This window comes from Phoxinus phoxinus (genome assembly GCF_949152265.1).
Source record: "Phoxinus phoxinus genome assembly, chromosome: 2".
Taxonomy (NCBI): Eukaryota; Metazoa; Chordata; class Actinopteri; order Cypriniformes; family Leuciscidae; genus Phoxinus; species Phoxinus phoxinus.
In genome coordinates, this window is record NC_136877.1 from 55,001 (window position 1) to 68,952 (window position 13,952).

Here is a 13,952-nt window from a genome sequence, read left to right on the forward strand (position 1 = left end):
TGAGATGCTGTTCCTCACTCTCAGCCGCAGTGCCACGCAGTTGGATGTAGATAAGACTAGTGGTGCCCGCCAAAAGCCCCTTTCCTGTGTACGCCGTTACTGTGTAGATCACCATGGCTGTTCTGCAAAGTAATGGACAATGACTTTTAAGAGAAAATACAAACATGATGAGACCACTAAAGAATATCACCGAGGGAGAGAGAGAACGATTCTCACCTCTTACTGTACGATAACTCACAATGTTCCTGTGGTAAGACTTGCAACAACTGTTGTAACTAGATTGATTGTAAAGAGAGAGCAGTTTATGTCATGGAAATGACCACAAAAATGAAATGCATTTTAATTGAACACTCCGTAGCAGAGATTTTTAAAGTTTTATTACCAGATTTTTGCCAAAACAAGGACCTTGTTCCTTTCTAAATGACCTGAACGAGAAGAGGCCAAGAGCAGAAGTCTCCAAGCATTTTATAACTTTCTTGTAATGTATTCATTTTCGTCACTGTCATGACACCCAATCTAAAAATGAATACCTTCCTTTGTACAAATAAGGAAAGTCTTCAAACTTGAGTTTATGATTGGTTGCAATGTTTCATGACACTGACATTTAATCTTTGAATTCGCCTCTTTTCATGTCTTGCAATATCATTGCAAAATTAGCAACTTGGTTTGTCTTTGGCAGAGTCATCAAACCCTAACCTTAGTTTAGTTTAGTTTTTTATAAAGCACATTTATACGGCCTCAAGTGCAGCCCACAGTGCTTTACAAAGCAAACAAGAAAACCAAACAAAGAGTATAGAGAATAAAGAGAATATTTAGTTCTCTCCTGGCTCAGAGTCAAACGGCAAGATATAAAAGTTCCTCCTCAAATCCGTTTTCAAAGCGTTTAAGGTATGGGCAGAGCGGATGGCAAGCGGCAAACTATTCCATAACTTAGGACCGGCTATCGAAAAGGCACGATCGCCTCTTCGCTTGAGTCAAAGCAACAGATATTTACCCAGAGCAAATATTTATCTGCCCATCTCAGATTCTTTACTGGCTGGTGTGGAATAATAAGATCTTACAGATAAGAGGGAGCAAGTCCATTTAACATTTTTAAATGATTTAATATGGCTTTGAAGTCGTTCAGACATCGGATTGGTAACCATTGAAGAATGTTAAAAGATGTTAAAAGAGGAGTAATTCTGTCCCTCTTTCCCATACCGCTCAATAGTCTAGCAGCGGGATTTTGAACCAGCGCGATCGAGTCACCAATGACTGAGCGAGTCCTAAATACACTACAACATTACAACAGTCCACTCTGGATGATAGAAAAGCTGTATATGTATATAGGGGTGTAACGATACACGTATTCGTATTGAACCGTTCGGTACGAGGCTTCCGGTTCGGGTTTCGGTACGCATTTTCAAAGCGAACGGTTCGTTGGACCATTTTTCCTGCCGACCAAAATTGAGTTATTTCAAATGTAGGCGCGTTGCGCGTGGCAAGCGCGCTCATAATGGAAGACGCTGGCGCGACCACAACATTACCCGACATTAAATGGCAAATGTAATGTAAGCAGAACGAAACTGTTATTGTGTGGTTGACGGACCGTTTATCAGTTTGGACCAATGCAGCGCGAGCCGATCTTGATTGCACTGTTACTACACAGCGAGATCCAGTAAAGAAAGCATTTGAATTCGCCACTGAAGTAATAACATCGCTGCGAGATCTAGTGAGAAACATTCACATTTCTCCGTTATTAACGGATCAAACAGCGCTGACGTGGAAACCAGGAGACACATTGTGCCATGAATTAACTATTCAGTGTCCACAGATCAGCAACATTCACCATGATTTACTGTAGTAACACTACTCACTGTAACCATGGAAGTGTGGCAGGAATAGTAACGTTAGGCTATAATGCTTTCAAGTAATATTACGTCGGTTTTATTTTGACATTATGAACACAGTTGCTGCCCTAAAAATGTTAATCTTAACTAAAATAAACCTTTGTTTATAACTACTACAATATTACATTTCATTTTGTCCAAGGAGCTGTTTTGTTTTATATGCTCCTAAGAAAAGTCAAGTAAAGCTCCATCATTGCTCAAAGTAAAAAACATATCATACTTTATGATGTTAGTTTTAGTAAAAACATAATACAAAAAAAAAATCAAGGAAATTTCTCTGCCATTTCTTTCTTTTTGCTGTATCGAAAACGTACCGAACCGTGACACAAGTGTATTGTATCGAACCAAACTGGGAATTTTGTGAACCGTTACACCCCTAATATATATATTAGGGCTGGGCAAGTGTGATGGAGAGTCTGAGACATTCGGATCCATTTGCAGTAATTTTATTGAAAGACACAAAGTAGCAAAGAGACAAGGCAGACTAGGAACAGGCAAGGGAGATCCAGGAATCAGAGTGGTTACCAGGCGTGGGTCAGGGCAGGCAGAGAACGTTCGTGAAGGATCCTTGGAAATACAGGCTGGGGTCGGAGAACCAGGAATACTTGGGAAGATATATAGATCGCTTGGAAATGAACGCCGTGGCAGAAACAAGACTTCGCAATGAAGGTGAGTTGGGAGCGTGCATATAAAGGGAGCTGAGAGAGTCAGAGTGAGAACAGGTGCGCTGATGATGGGATGGGACAGGGCTGGTAGATAACTAGTGTGAGGAGGTGGAAGATGGGAAGTGCAGTCCTAGTATTCAGGGGAAAGTGATCTGATGCCGCCAGAGGGAGGCGATAGAGGTCGCTCCGTGACAGCAAGTTAACGCATTATTTTCGTGTTAACACATTAATTCATTAACGCCGACAATTACGGCGCGTCTTGGACAACTCAAGGTATCGCACACCGGACGCGCACATTCTCAGTTTATGGCCAGGAATATTGTTATGTTTAAGGACAATATGAAATGAACATAATGACTTTAGGCTACTATGTTATGATTGTACTGTACAATTAAAGACAATCATTGCTGAGTCTGAAGTCTGAACACTTTACCTCAGAGCGTCCGATAACATCAGCTATTTTCATCCACGCAGCTGATTTATGTAAATTAATGTAACAACTAAATGTATCTTGGAGCACAGGTACATGTCAGTAGGCTACATTAACGACGATATGAGACAAATATAATGTAAATTGAATATAAAACTATGTAAATGGCGCAGCAGGATATTGAACAGGGTCCTGAGCCGTAGCTGGGCGCCGCAGACAGTCGCCGAATGGCGCTGCCGATGTGTGTACATTGTATGAAAGTAATGTGCTCGAAATTTAAAGACGTGGCGTGGCGCTGCACTTCTCGTCCGGTGTGCGACCCCCTTAACATGGACATTTTCATATTAAATATCTTCCAGACGGCAGAGTTGATAGAACCAAAGTTATTTTTAACCACTAAAAAGTTGACTTCACAGACTAAAAATCCCCATGGCCTGCACAGTGTGCTCGACCACTTCACCTCCATCTAACAGGGACACTTCTACTGGACACAGACAGCTTATGCTCCATGATAAAAGAAAAATGTTTCTGCTAGTACCTGTTCAGAAAAAAGAAAGAAAAGAAAACTGATTTATAAATGTTACCTTGCTGTGGCTCGGAAGGTGCCTGTTATAATGTTATGATCGTGACTCTGAGCGTAACTTGTTTTTTTTAAATAACAAACTAGATAAAATATTAATGCCCTGGCAGTGGCAAATAGCTTTGGTTTTATATTTGATTTGATTACATTCATGTTTAAGTTCATATTTAAACTGCTACTGTGTAAGGGGAATATTGCTGTGAAAAAGCACCTTATTTGATTAAAATGTTTGCAAACCAAATTTTATAGCACTTTTGTTTATATATCTCGTCTCTCATAATTATTGGAGACATTCAAGCGATCTTGGTTTCTCCCTCGTGTCCGGCATTCTCGCCTGGCATGGTAAAGGCTTTTCTCCACCCTACGCCGGACTATGTTCCTAAGGTCCCTATAATGTTAGACCTACAGTACTGCAGGCTTTCTGTCCTCTGACGTCAGACCAGGAAAAACTAAATCTGCTCTGCCCGGTCAGGGCATTAGATGCATCTGTCCACAGAGCTGGCCTGTGGAGGACGTCCGAAGCTTGTCCTGGGTCACAGGAGGTGTCCTGCATCTGAGCAGAGAATGAGCGAGTGGAGCGAGTCATAGTCTTTTGACTAAAATGCCATTTTAGTTTTAGTCATATTTTAGTCATCTGAATTATTTAGTTTTAGTCTAGTTTTAGTCGACGAAATACAATACGATTTTAGTCGACTAAGATCGAATGGGTTTAGTTAAATTGTAATGCATTCATTTCGCATTATATATTCCTGTAGAAAACATCTATTAACCTGTTAATATAAATCATTTTTAAAGTTTGAACATGCAATACAGATTTAGCACTGTGAGATAAAATAATATCTTAAACTTCTCCTAAAGTAGAACAGTCTTTTTTCTTCTTCAATGAATGAATATGTCGTCTTTAATTTACATACATCATTCTTTATTCTTTCAAGCAGATATATTTATTTGAATAAATTAAATATAATTAATCCTTAGTAAAGCTATTAAAGAGTAGTGAATGCTTTTTTCTTTTTCTTTTGTGGTTGTTATTTTGAGTGTGCAGATCCAGGACTGCTGATGCACACCGATATTCTCACAACTGCACGTTCTGGAAAGACATAACCGACTGTGTTTACGTGAATACTCTCCAAAACTTCACAGACCACTATTGATCTTCACAGACCACTTCGCTAGCACTGCCCGGTCATGCAGATTTGCCTTGTACAACATCAGAAGGATCAGGCCTTTCCTATCAGAGCTACACAACTCCTTGTTCAGGCGCTTGTTCTATCCAGACTGGACTATTGTAATGCTCTCCTGGCCGGTCTCCCGGCTTGCTCTGTCAAACCTCTGCAACTGATCCAGAAGCTGCAGCTAGAGTGTCTTCAACGAGCCGAAGAGAGCACACGTCACTCCTCTCCTCACTAAACTGCACTGGTTGCCACTCGCATCAAACTCAAGTCACTGACGTTTGCCTACAGAACAACCACTGGCACTGCTCCCTCATACCTGAACTCATTACTTCAGACTTATGTGCCGTCCAGAAACTTGTGTCTGCAAGCGAGCGGCGTCTGGTGGTGCCATCTCAAAGAGGCACTGGATCTCTCTCTCGGAGCTTCACCATGACTGTTCTCTGCCGGTGAAATGATCTAACTCAGCCAGAGCTGCTGAGTCCGGAGACATCTTTAAGAAACTGCTGAAGACGAGTCTTTTTCGGCAGCACTTGATCCAGTAATACGAACTCTTTCTCCACTATTCTATCTAAAATAAAATAAAATAGTACTACGTTAGATTGAACTGCGAAGGGTCACAGCACTTACATACTGTTGTCCTACTGCTAGTTTAATTGCTTCTATTGTTCTCATTGGAGTTGCTTTGGATAAAAGCATCTGCTAAAATGAATAAATGTAAATGTAAAACGGACATTTAGACATAATACACATGTTGTGTGTATTTGTCCATTCAGACGTGAAAGAGAGCTCAGTCCTTGCGTGCAGCGCACTGTATAGCTGTCTATGTGCAGGGCTGCACGCTTCGTGTGTGTGTGTGTGTGTGTGTCTGTGTTCGCACAGAATAAAGCTCTCTGTCGTGTCGTCACTCTTATTCAGATCTATCCATATGTCTGCTCTTCTCTTCTCCCAGACGTTTACATTTATTAACGATTTGAGACGTGCATCAAGCGCATGCCGACTCGTGTGCCGCCGGTAGATCAGCACATTACAATTCAAATGTGCGCATCGACCACAAACGCAAATCAGTTCTGACTGGATCTCTTTCCCAATCGTCCCTCCCTAACATTTCCGTTTAGATTTTATTCGTTGACGAAAATATCAATACATTTTCGTCATAGTTGTCATCATTTAAAACTGATTTTTATTTAGTTATCGTCTCGTTTTCACATAATCCGATCTGTTTACGTTATACTGCCCTCCACAGTCACAGTGTGTATCAGTGTCAATGCCAGTTGACTGTGCTCTCTGCAGATGGTCATTTACTTTTTTTGTATAAACTGTTTTTGATTGTGGTATACAGCAAAACATTTCAAGTCATAACTCTTTATTATTTAGTTGTATATAAGAGCAGCTTTGTATGTTACTAATTATTCAGAATATGCGTAAGTCCACAAAAGCATTATTTTTGTATGAGAGCTGCTGGTACATAATTATATATTTTTGAACGAAAGCTGTTTGTGATTTTGCCAAAGCAAAATGTTATTTTTTTTTTTTGTCTGAAGGATTATATTGCTCATTGCAAATAACAGGAGGATGTTGGATAGAAGTCTATTATTAAATGCTAGAGATTCAGAGTATGCTTAAGTTTGTATTCATTGACTACCAGTATGCTGTTAGTACAGGCACACATTTATTTTCCCGTTGGTTCTTTGCAATGTTGGGACATACGCTGGCAAATGTAACCTTACAGTTGACTTGCCAAATCACTTCCATTTGTTTTATTGATAAAATGAATATAGGAAGTATTGGAAGTAAATTATTTCTGGGTCATCATAAATATTTTGCTTTAAAAGTACAAAGTAGTCAAAAAAAAAGAAGAAAAGGATGCATCGATAGTTGTAACCCTCTGAATCGTAATCAAATCATGAGGTGCCTAGAGATTCCCACCCCTAATATGGACCCTTGTGGGAGCGCACATAACAGAGGAACTGAAGGTGATGAATGATTACCAATTGTAACTGACAGATCTTTCTTCAGTTCCCTCTTCAGGGAACTTGGGTTACACCGAGATGTTTTCACCACAGCACTAACTTGTTTTGCAAAATTCAACTCGCAGTCAAACAATCTTGAAAAATCTTGAAAAATCAATCAATGAATTGACTTGACAGACGTATTTGAGAGATGTTTAGAAACCTTTTAGTGGTTACAAGTGAATTAGAATATTTGTACATGTCTCATTAAACAACAAAGTAAGTTTCTCAGTGTTATATATATATGTGATGGAGCTTCTAAAACAGACCTGGCTAAGGACTCTGTATGGGCATTAGAAAACTCTTTTACAGTTCATGAATAAAGTTCTACCAGAAAGACTCGGGAGAATGAATACTGTGACCATTAACATTTATTAAGAGCTCAGCAAGCAATCAAGTTCTTTGGCGTAGACCCCGTCCGTAGCTTGCAAACCTAGGGTTCGGACTCTGCATATCCTGCCTGAAGACGAAGGCAGGAGCGCAGCCGACCCCCTGCGGAGTAAGGGAAGGGGCCATCTGGTGGTGGTGGGGAGGATGGAGGAGAAAGACATCTAGGTGTTATATGGAGGATGGAGGGAAGGACCCGTCTTGGAGGTGGTGGGGAGGATGGAAGAAAGGACCAGTCTTGGAGGTGGTGGGGAGGATGGAGGGAAGGACCAGTCTTGGAGGTGGTGGGGAGGATGGAGGGAAGGACCAGTCTTGGAGGTGGTGGGGAGGATGGAGGGAAGGACCAGTCTTGGAGGTGGTGGGGAGGATGGAGGGAAGGACCAGTCTTGGAGGTGGTGGGGAGGATGGAGGGAAGGACCAGTCTTGGAGGTGGTGGGGAGGATGGAGGGAAGGACCCATCTTGGAGGTGGTGGGGAGGATGGAGGGAAGGACCCGTCTTGGTGATGTTGGGGAGGATGGGAGAAGGACCAGTCTTGGAGGTGGTGGGGAGGATGGAGGGAAGGACCCGTCTTGGTGATGTTGGGGAGGATGGAGGGAAGGACCCGTCTTGGAGGTGGTGGGGAGGATGGAGGGAAGGACCCATCTTGGAGGTGGTGGGGAGGATGGAGGGAAGGACCCATCTTGGAGGTGGTGGGGAGGATGGAGGGAAGGACCCGTCTTGGTGATGTTGGGGAGGATGGAGGGAAGGACCAGTCTTGGAGGTGGTGGGGAGGATGGAGGGAAGGACCAGTCTTGGAGGTGGTGGGGAGGATGGAGGGAAGGTCCCATCATGGAGGTGTTGTGGAGGATGGAGGGAAGGACCAGTCTTGGAGGTGGTGGGGAGGATGGACGGAAGGACCAGTCTTGGAGGTTGTGGGGAGGATGGAGGGAAGGACCAGTCTTGGTGATGTTTGGGAGGATGGAGGGAAGGACCAGTCTTGGAGGTGGTGGGGAGGATGGAGGGAAGGACCAGTCTTGGTGATGTTTGGGAGGATGGAGGGAAGGACCAGTCTTGGAGGTGGTGGGGATGATGGAGGGAAGGACCAGTCTTGGTGATGTTTGGGAGGATGGAGGGAAGGACCAGTCTTGGAGGTGGTGGGGAGGATGGAGGGAAGGACCAGTCTTGGTGGTGGTGGGGAGGATGGAGGGAAGGACCAGTCTTGGTGGTGGTGGGGAGGATGGAGGGAAGGACCAGTCTTGGTGGTGGTGGGGAGGATGGAGGGAAGGACCAGTCTTGGAGGTGGTGGGGAGGATGGAGGGAAGGACCAGTCTTGGAGGTGGTGGGGAGGATGGAGGGAAGGACCAGTCTTGGTTGTGGTGGGGAGAATGGAGGGAAGGACCAGTCTTGGAGGTGGTGGGGAGGATGGAGGGAAGGACCAGTCTTGGAGGTGGTGGGGAGGATGGAGGGAAGGACCAGTCTTGGAGGTGGTGGGGAGGATGGAGGGAAGGACCAGTCTTGGAGGTGGTGGGGAGGATGGAGGGAAGGACCAGTCTTGGAGGTGGTGGGGAGGATGGAGGGAAGGACCCATCTTGGAGGTGGTGGGGAGGATGGAGGGAAGGACCAGTCTTGGAGGTGGTGGGGAGGATGGAGGGAAGGACCAGTCTTGGAGGTGGTGGGGAGGATGGAGGGAAGGACCAGTCTTGGAGGTGGTGGGGAGGATGGAGGGAAGGACCAGTCTTGGAGGTGGTGGGGAGGATGGAGGGAAGGACCAGTCTTGGTGATGTTGGGGAGGATGGAGGGAAGGACCAGTCTTGGTGATGTTGGGGAGGATGGAGGGAAGGACCAGTCTTGGAGGTGGTGGGGAGGATGGAGGGAAGGACCAGTCTTGGTGATGTTGGGGAGGATGGAGGGAAGGACCAGTCTTGGAGGTGGTGGGGAGGATGGAGGGAAGGTCCCATCATGGAGGTGGTGGGGAGGATGGAGGGAAGGTCCCATCATGGAGGTGTTGTGGAGGATGGAGGGAAGGTCCCATCATGGAGGTGTTGTGGAGGATGGAGGGAAGGACCAGTCTTGGAGGTTGTGGGGAGGATAGAGGGAAGGACCAGTCTTGGTGATGTTTGGGAGGATGGAGGGAATGACCAGTCTTGGTGATGTTTGGGAGGATGGAGGGAAGGACCAGTCTTGGAGGTGGTGGGGAGGATGGAGGGAAGGTCCCATCATGGAGGTGGTGGGGAGGATGGAGGGAAGGTCCCATCATGGAGGTGGTGGGGAGGATGGAGGGAAGGTCCCATCATGGAGGTGGTGGGGAGGATGGAGGGAAGGTCCCATCATGGAGGTGTTGTGGAGGATGGAAGAAAGGACCAGTCTTGGAGGTGGTGGGGAGGATGGAGGGAAGGACCAGTCTTGGAGGTGGTGGGGAGGATGGAGGGAAGGACCAGTCTTGGAGGTGGTGGGGAGGATGGAGGGAAGGACCAGTCTTGGAGGTGGTGGGGAGGATGGAGGGAAGGACCAGTCTTGGAGGTGGTGGGGAGGATGGAGGGAAGGACCAGTCTTGGAGGTGGTGGGGAGGATGGAGGGAAGGACCAGTCTTGGAGGTGGTGGGGAGGATGGAGGGAAGGACCCATCTTGGAGGTGGTGGGGAGGATGGAGGGAACGACCCGTCTTGGTGATGTTGGGGAGGATGGGAGAAGGACCAGTCTTGGAGGTGGTGGGGAGGATGGAGGGAAGGACCCGTCTTGGTGATGTTGGGGAGGATGGAGGGAAGGACCCGTCTTGGAGGTGGTGGGGAGGATGGAGGGAAGGACCCATCTTGGAGGTGGTGGGGAGGATGGAGGGAAGGACCCATCTTGGAGGTGGTGGGGAGGATGGAGGGAAGGACCCGTCTTGGTGATGTTGGGGAGGATGGAGGGAAGGACCAGTCTTGGAGGTGGTGGGGAGGATGGAGGGAAGGACCAGTCTTGGAGGTGGTGGGGAGGATGGAGGGAAGGTCCCATCATGGAGGTGTTGTGGAGGATGGAGGGAAGGACCAGTCTTGGAGGTGGTGGGGAGGATGGACGGAAGGACCAGTCTTGGAGGTTGTGGGGAGGATGGAGGGAAGGACCAGTCTTGGTGATGTTTGGGAGGATGGAGGGAAGGACCAGTCTTGGAGGTGGTGGGGAGGATGGAGGGAAGGACCAGTCTTGGTGATGTTTGGGAGGATGGAGGGAAGGACCAGTCTTGGAGGTGGTGGGGATGATGGAGGGAAGGACCAGTCTTGGTGATGTTTGGGAGGATGGAGGGAAGGACCAGTCTTGGAGGTGGTGGGGAGGATGGAGGGAAGGACCAGTCTTGGTGGTGGTGGGGAGGATGGAGGGAAGGACCAGTCTTGGTGGTGGTGGGGAGGATGGAGGGAAGGACCAGTCTTGGTGGTGGTGGGGAGGATGGAGGGAAGGACCAGTCTTGGAGGTGGTGGGGAGGATGGAGGGAAGGACCAGTCTTGGAGGTGGTGGGGAGGATGGAGGGAAGGACCAGTCTTGGTTGTGGTGGGGAGGATGGAGGGAAGGACCAGTCTTGGAGGTGGTGGGGAGGATGGAGGGAAGGACCAGTCTTGGAGGTGGTGGGGAGGATGGAGGGAAGGACCAGTCTTGGAGGTGGTGGGGAGGATGGAGGGAAGGACCAGTCTTGGAGGTGGTGGGGAGGATGGAGGGAAGGACCCATCTTGGAGGTGGTGGGGAGGATGGAGGGAAGGACCAGTCTTGGAGGTGGTGGGGAGGATGGAGGGAAGGACCAGTCTTGGAGGTGGTGGGGAGGATGGAGGGAAGGACCAGTCTTGGAGGTGGTGGGGAGGATGGAGGGAAGGACCAGTCTTGGAGGTGGTGGGGAGGATGGAGGGAAGGACCAGTCTTGGTGATGTTGGGGAGGATGGAGGGAAGGACCAGTCTTGGTGATGTTGGGGAGGATGGAGGGAAGGACCAGTCTTGGAGGTGGTGGGGAGGATGGAGGGAAGGACCAGTCTTGGTGATGTTGGGGAGGATGGAGGGAAGGACCAGTCTTGGAGGTGGTGGGGAGGATGGAGGGAAGGTCCCATCATGGAGGTGGTGGGGAGGATGGAGGGAAGGTCCCATCATGGAGGTGTTGTGGAGGATGGAGGGAAGGTCCCATCATGGAGGTGTTGTGGAGGATGGAGGGAAGGACCAGTCTTGGAGGTTGTGGGGAGGATAGAGGGAAGGACCAGTCTTGGTGATGTTTGGGAGGATGGAGGGAATGACCAGTCTTGGTGATGTTTGGGAGGATGGAGGGAAGGACCAGTCTTGGAGGTGGTGGGGAGGATGGAGGGAAGGTCCCATCATGGAGGTGGTGGGGAGGATGGAGGGAAGGTCCCATCATGGAGGTGGTGGGGAGGATGGAGGGAAGGTCCCATCATGGAGGTGGTGGGGAGGATGGAGGGAAGGTCCCATCATGGAGGTGTTGTGGAGGATGGAGGGAAGGACCAGTCTTGGAGGTTGTGGGGAGGATAGAGGGAAGGACCAGTCTTGGTGATGTTTGGGAGGATGGAGGGAATGACCAGTCTTGGTGATGTTTGGGAGGATGGAGGGAAGGACCAATCTTGGAGGTGGTGGGGAGGATGGAGGGAAGGACCCGTCTTGGTGATGTTGGGGAGGATGGAGGAAAGGACCAGTCTTGGAGGTGGTGGGGAGGATGGAGGGAAGGACCAGTCTTGGAGGTGGTGGGGAGGATGGAGGGAAGGACCAGTCTTGGAGGTGGTGGGGAGGATGGAGGGAAGGACCAGTCTTGGAGGTGGTGGGGAGGATGGAGGGAAGGTCCCATCATGGAGGTGTTGTGGAGGATGGAGGGAAGGACCAGTCTTGGTGGTGGTGGGGAGGATGGAGGGAAGGACCAGTCTTGGTGGTGGTGGGGAGGATGGAGGGAAGGACCAGTCTTGGAGGTGGTGGGGAAGATGGAGGGAAGGACCCGTCTTGATGATGTTGGGGAGGATGGAGGGAAGGACCAGTCTTGGAGGTGGTGGGGAGGATGGAGGGAAGGACCAGTCTTGGAGGTGGTGGGGAGGATGGAGGGAAGGACCAGTCTTGGAGGTGGTGGGGAGGATGGAGGGAAGGACCAGTCTTGGAGGTGGTGGGGAGGATGGAGGGAAGGACCAGTCTTGGAGGTGGTGGGGAGGATGGAGGGAAGGACCCATCTTGGAGGTGGTGGGGAGGATGGAGGGAAGGACCCATCTTGGAGGTGGTGGGGAGGATGGAGAGAAGGACCCATCTTGGTGATGTTGGGGAGGGTGGAGGTGGTGGGGAGGGTGGAGGTGAATGGAGCAGCAGCATCTGCGAACTCAGACGTGTCGTGTGTAAGTACCAGCCTTTTACCAACTAAGTACCAACTATCTGGGCTGGATAGTTGAATTGATAATTCTTCAATTGAACGGTATTGCGTGGAAGGCAAGAGCCTACATTTAAAACATGATAGGGTGATAGTCTCATGCTTATGGAACCCTCTTCAAATGCATATGAAATCTTACCCATCTTTGCATGCTTTTGAGTCTAGTTTGAAGTCGTATCTTTTTAGTATGGCATTTAGAACTGATTGAGTGAACAAGTTTTAATTTTGTGTGTGTGGCTGTATTTTGCACTTTGTTCAACAGTTGTTTTAAATGTGCTATAGAAATAAAAATGGTATTGTATTGTAAAAACTGTAGCCAAGCCTCCGCCAGTGCCCACTAATCTTGGAGAATTAAAATAACCACAATCCACTGAAGATAAGTCTGCTAATGAATCCAACTCACCATAATTGAATTGATGGATCTCGCGTTTACCAGCGCCAGTTTCAACAGGTGGTTTAACGCATTCCAAAGAGTGAATATTCCCAAATTTGACACCTCTCTTGACGCAGCATTGGCTTGAGGATCCGCAAAAGTGGGTCAGAGAGTCTGGAAAGACTGGAACTAGGCCGTAGCTCTGATGCACGGTAATATTTAGGCGGCCATTAGCTACCAGGCTAAGCAGAGGTAAACCTTGGCGATGAGGGTAAGGTAAGGTAAGGTAAGGTAAAACTTTATTATCCCACATGGGGAAATTTGTCTTGGGCCATATCCATGCTGCAATCAGCTCACAATTAACACACAATAATCAACAAACCCAAACAATAATAAAATTAATAGGGCTGTCCGTTAAACGCGTTATTAACGGTGTTAACGCAAACCCATTTTAACGGCGTAATTTTTTTTATCACGAGATTAACGCCTAGCAAACTTTGTAGTTTTTTTCACATGCTTTTGCAACAACTAGTAACGTTATTAAAACTACAACACCACACCGGATCTAGCTAGACCAGACACAAAACAACAGGCACGCCGCACACACTTGTTTGGGCTTGCGAACCGGCCAAAGAGTGGGCGAGAAGCGCAGCGCCGAGCCGCGTCTAGGACAACTCGTATTGCAAATCGGACGCGCACTTTCTCAGTTTATGGCCAGCAATAAAAACGCAGCATGCCGCCGCCGGTGTGTGTACACCAGTGATGCGCGGGTTGATCCAAAGTGAGCGGGTGCCTGCGGTCACCCGCGGTTACGAGTCATCCAAAAATAAAGATGCCAATTAAACCTTTGTAATTTATATAGTACTAGACACAATGTTCTATGAAATTCATAGGTCTACACTTTATTGGCTGAATAACTGCGCGAGGATGACGCACGAGCTCAGTCAGAGATGACAGTGGGAAATCCTTATTTACTTTTTGAATGTTGAGCGCGTTATTAACTTTTGAATAAAACCTGACGCGGGACAAAATGCCCGATTTCCCAACACGTTGAACTGAGCAATGCCATTGTGCCATTTTAATAGGCTACTTTTAAA

General features: G+C 47.8%; 1 protein-coding gene across 1 annotated transcript in view; it reads right to left on the reverse strand.

The window, feature by feature from the left end:
* LOC306988386 (hydroperoxide isomerase ALOXE3-like) overlaps positions 1-439 on the reverse strand; it is a 21,538-nt gene extending 21,099 nt beyond the window's left edge. The window contains exons 1-3 of the mRNA XM_079593330.1: positions 383-439; positions 217-275; positions 1-122 (exon numbers count right to left, since the gene is read on the reverse strand). The exon at positions 1-122 is cut by the window's left edge and continues 29 nt beyond it. Of these exons, the coding sequence (XP_079449456.1) occupies positions 1-115 (115 nt within the window). The 5' untranslated portion in view covers positions 116-122; positions 217-275; positions 383-439. The remainder of the gene's footprint in view (positions 123-216; positions 276-382) is intronic.
* Positions 440-13,952: the final 13,513 nt, after the last annotated feature.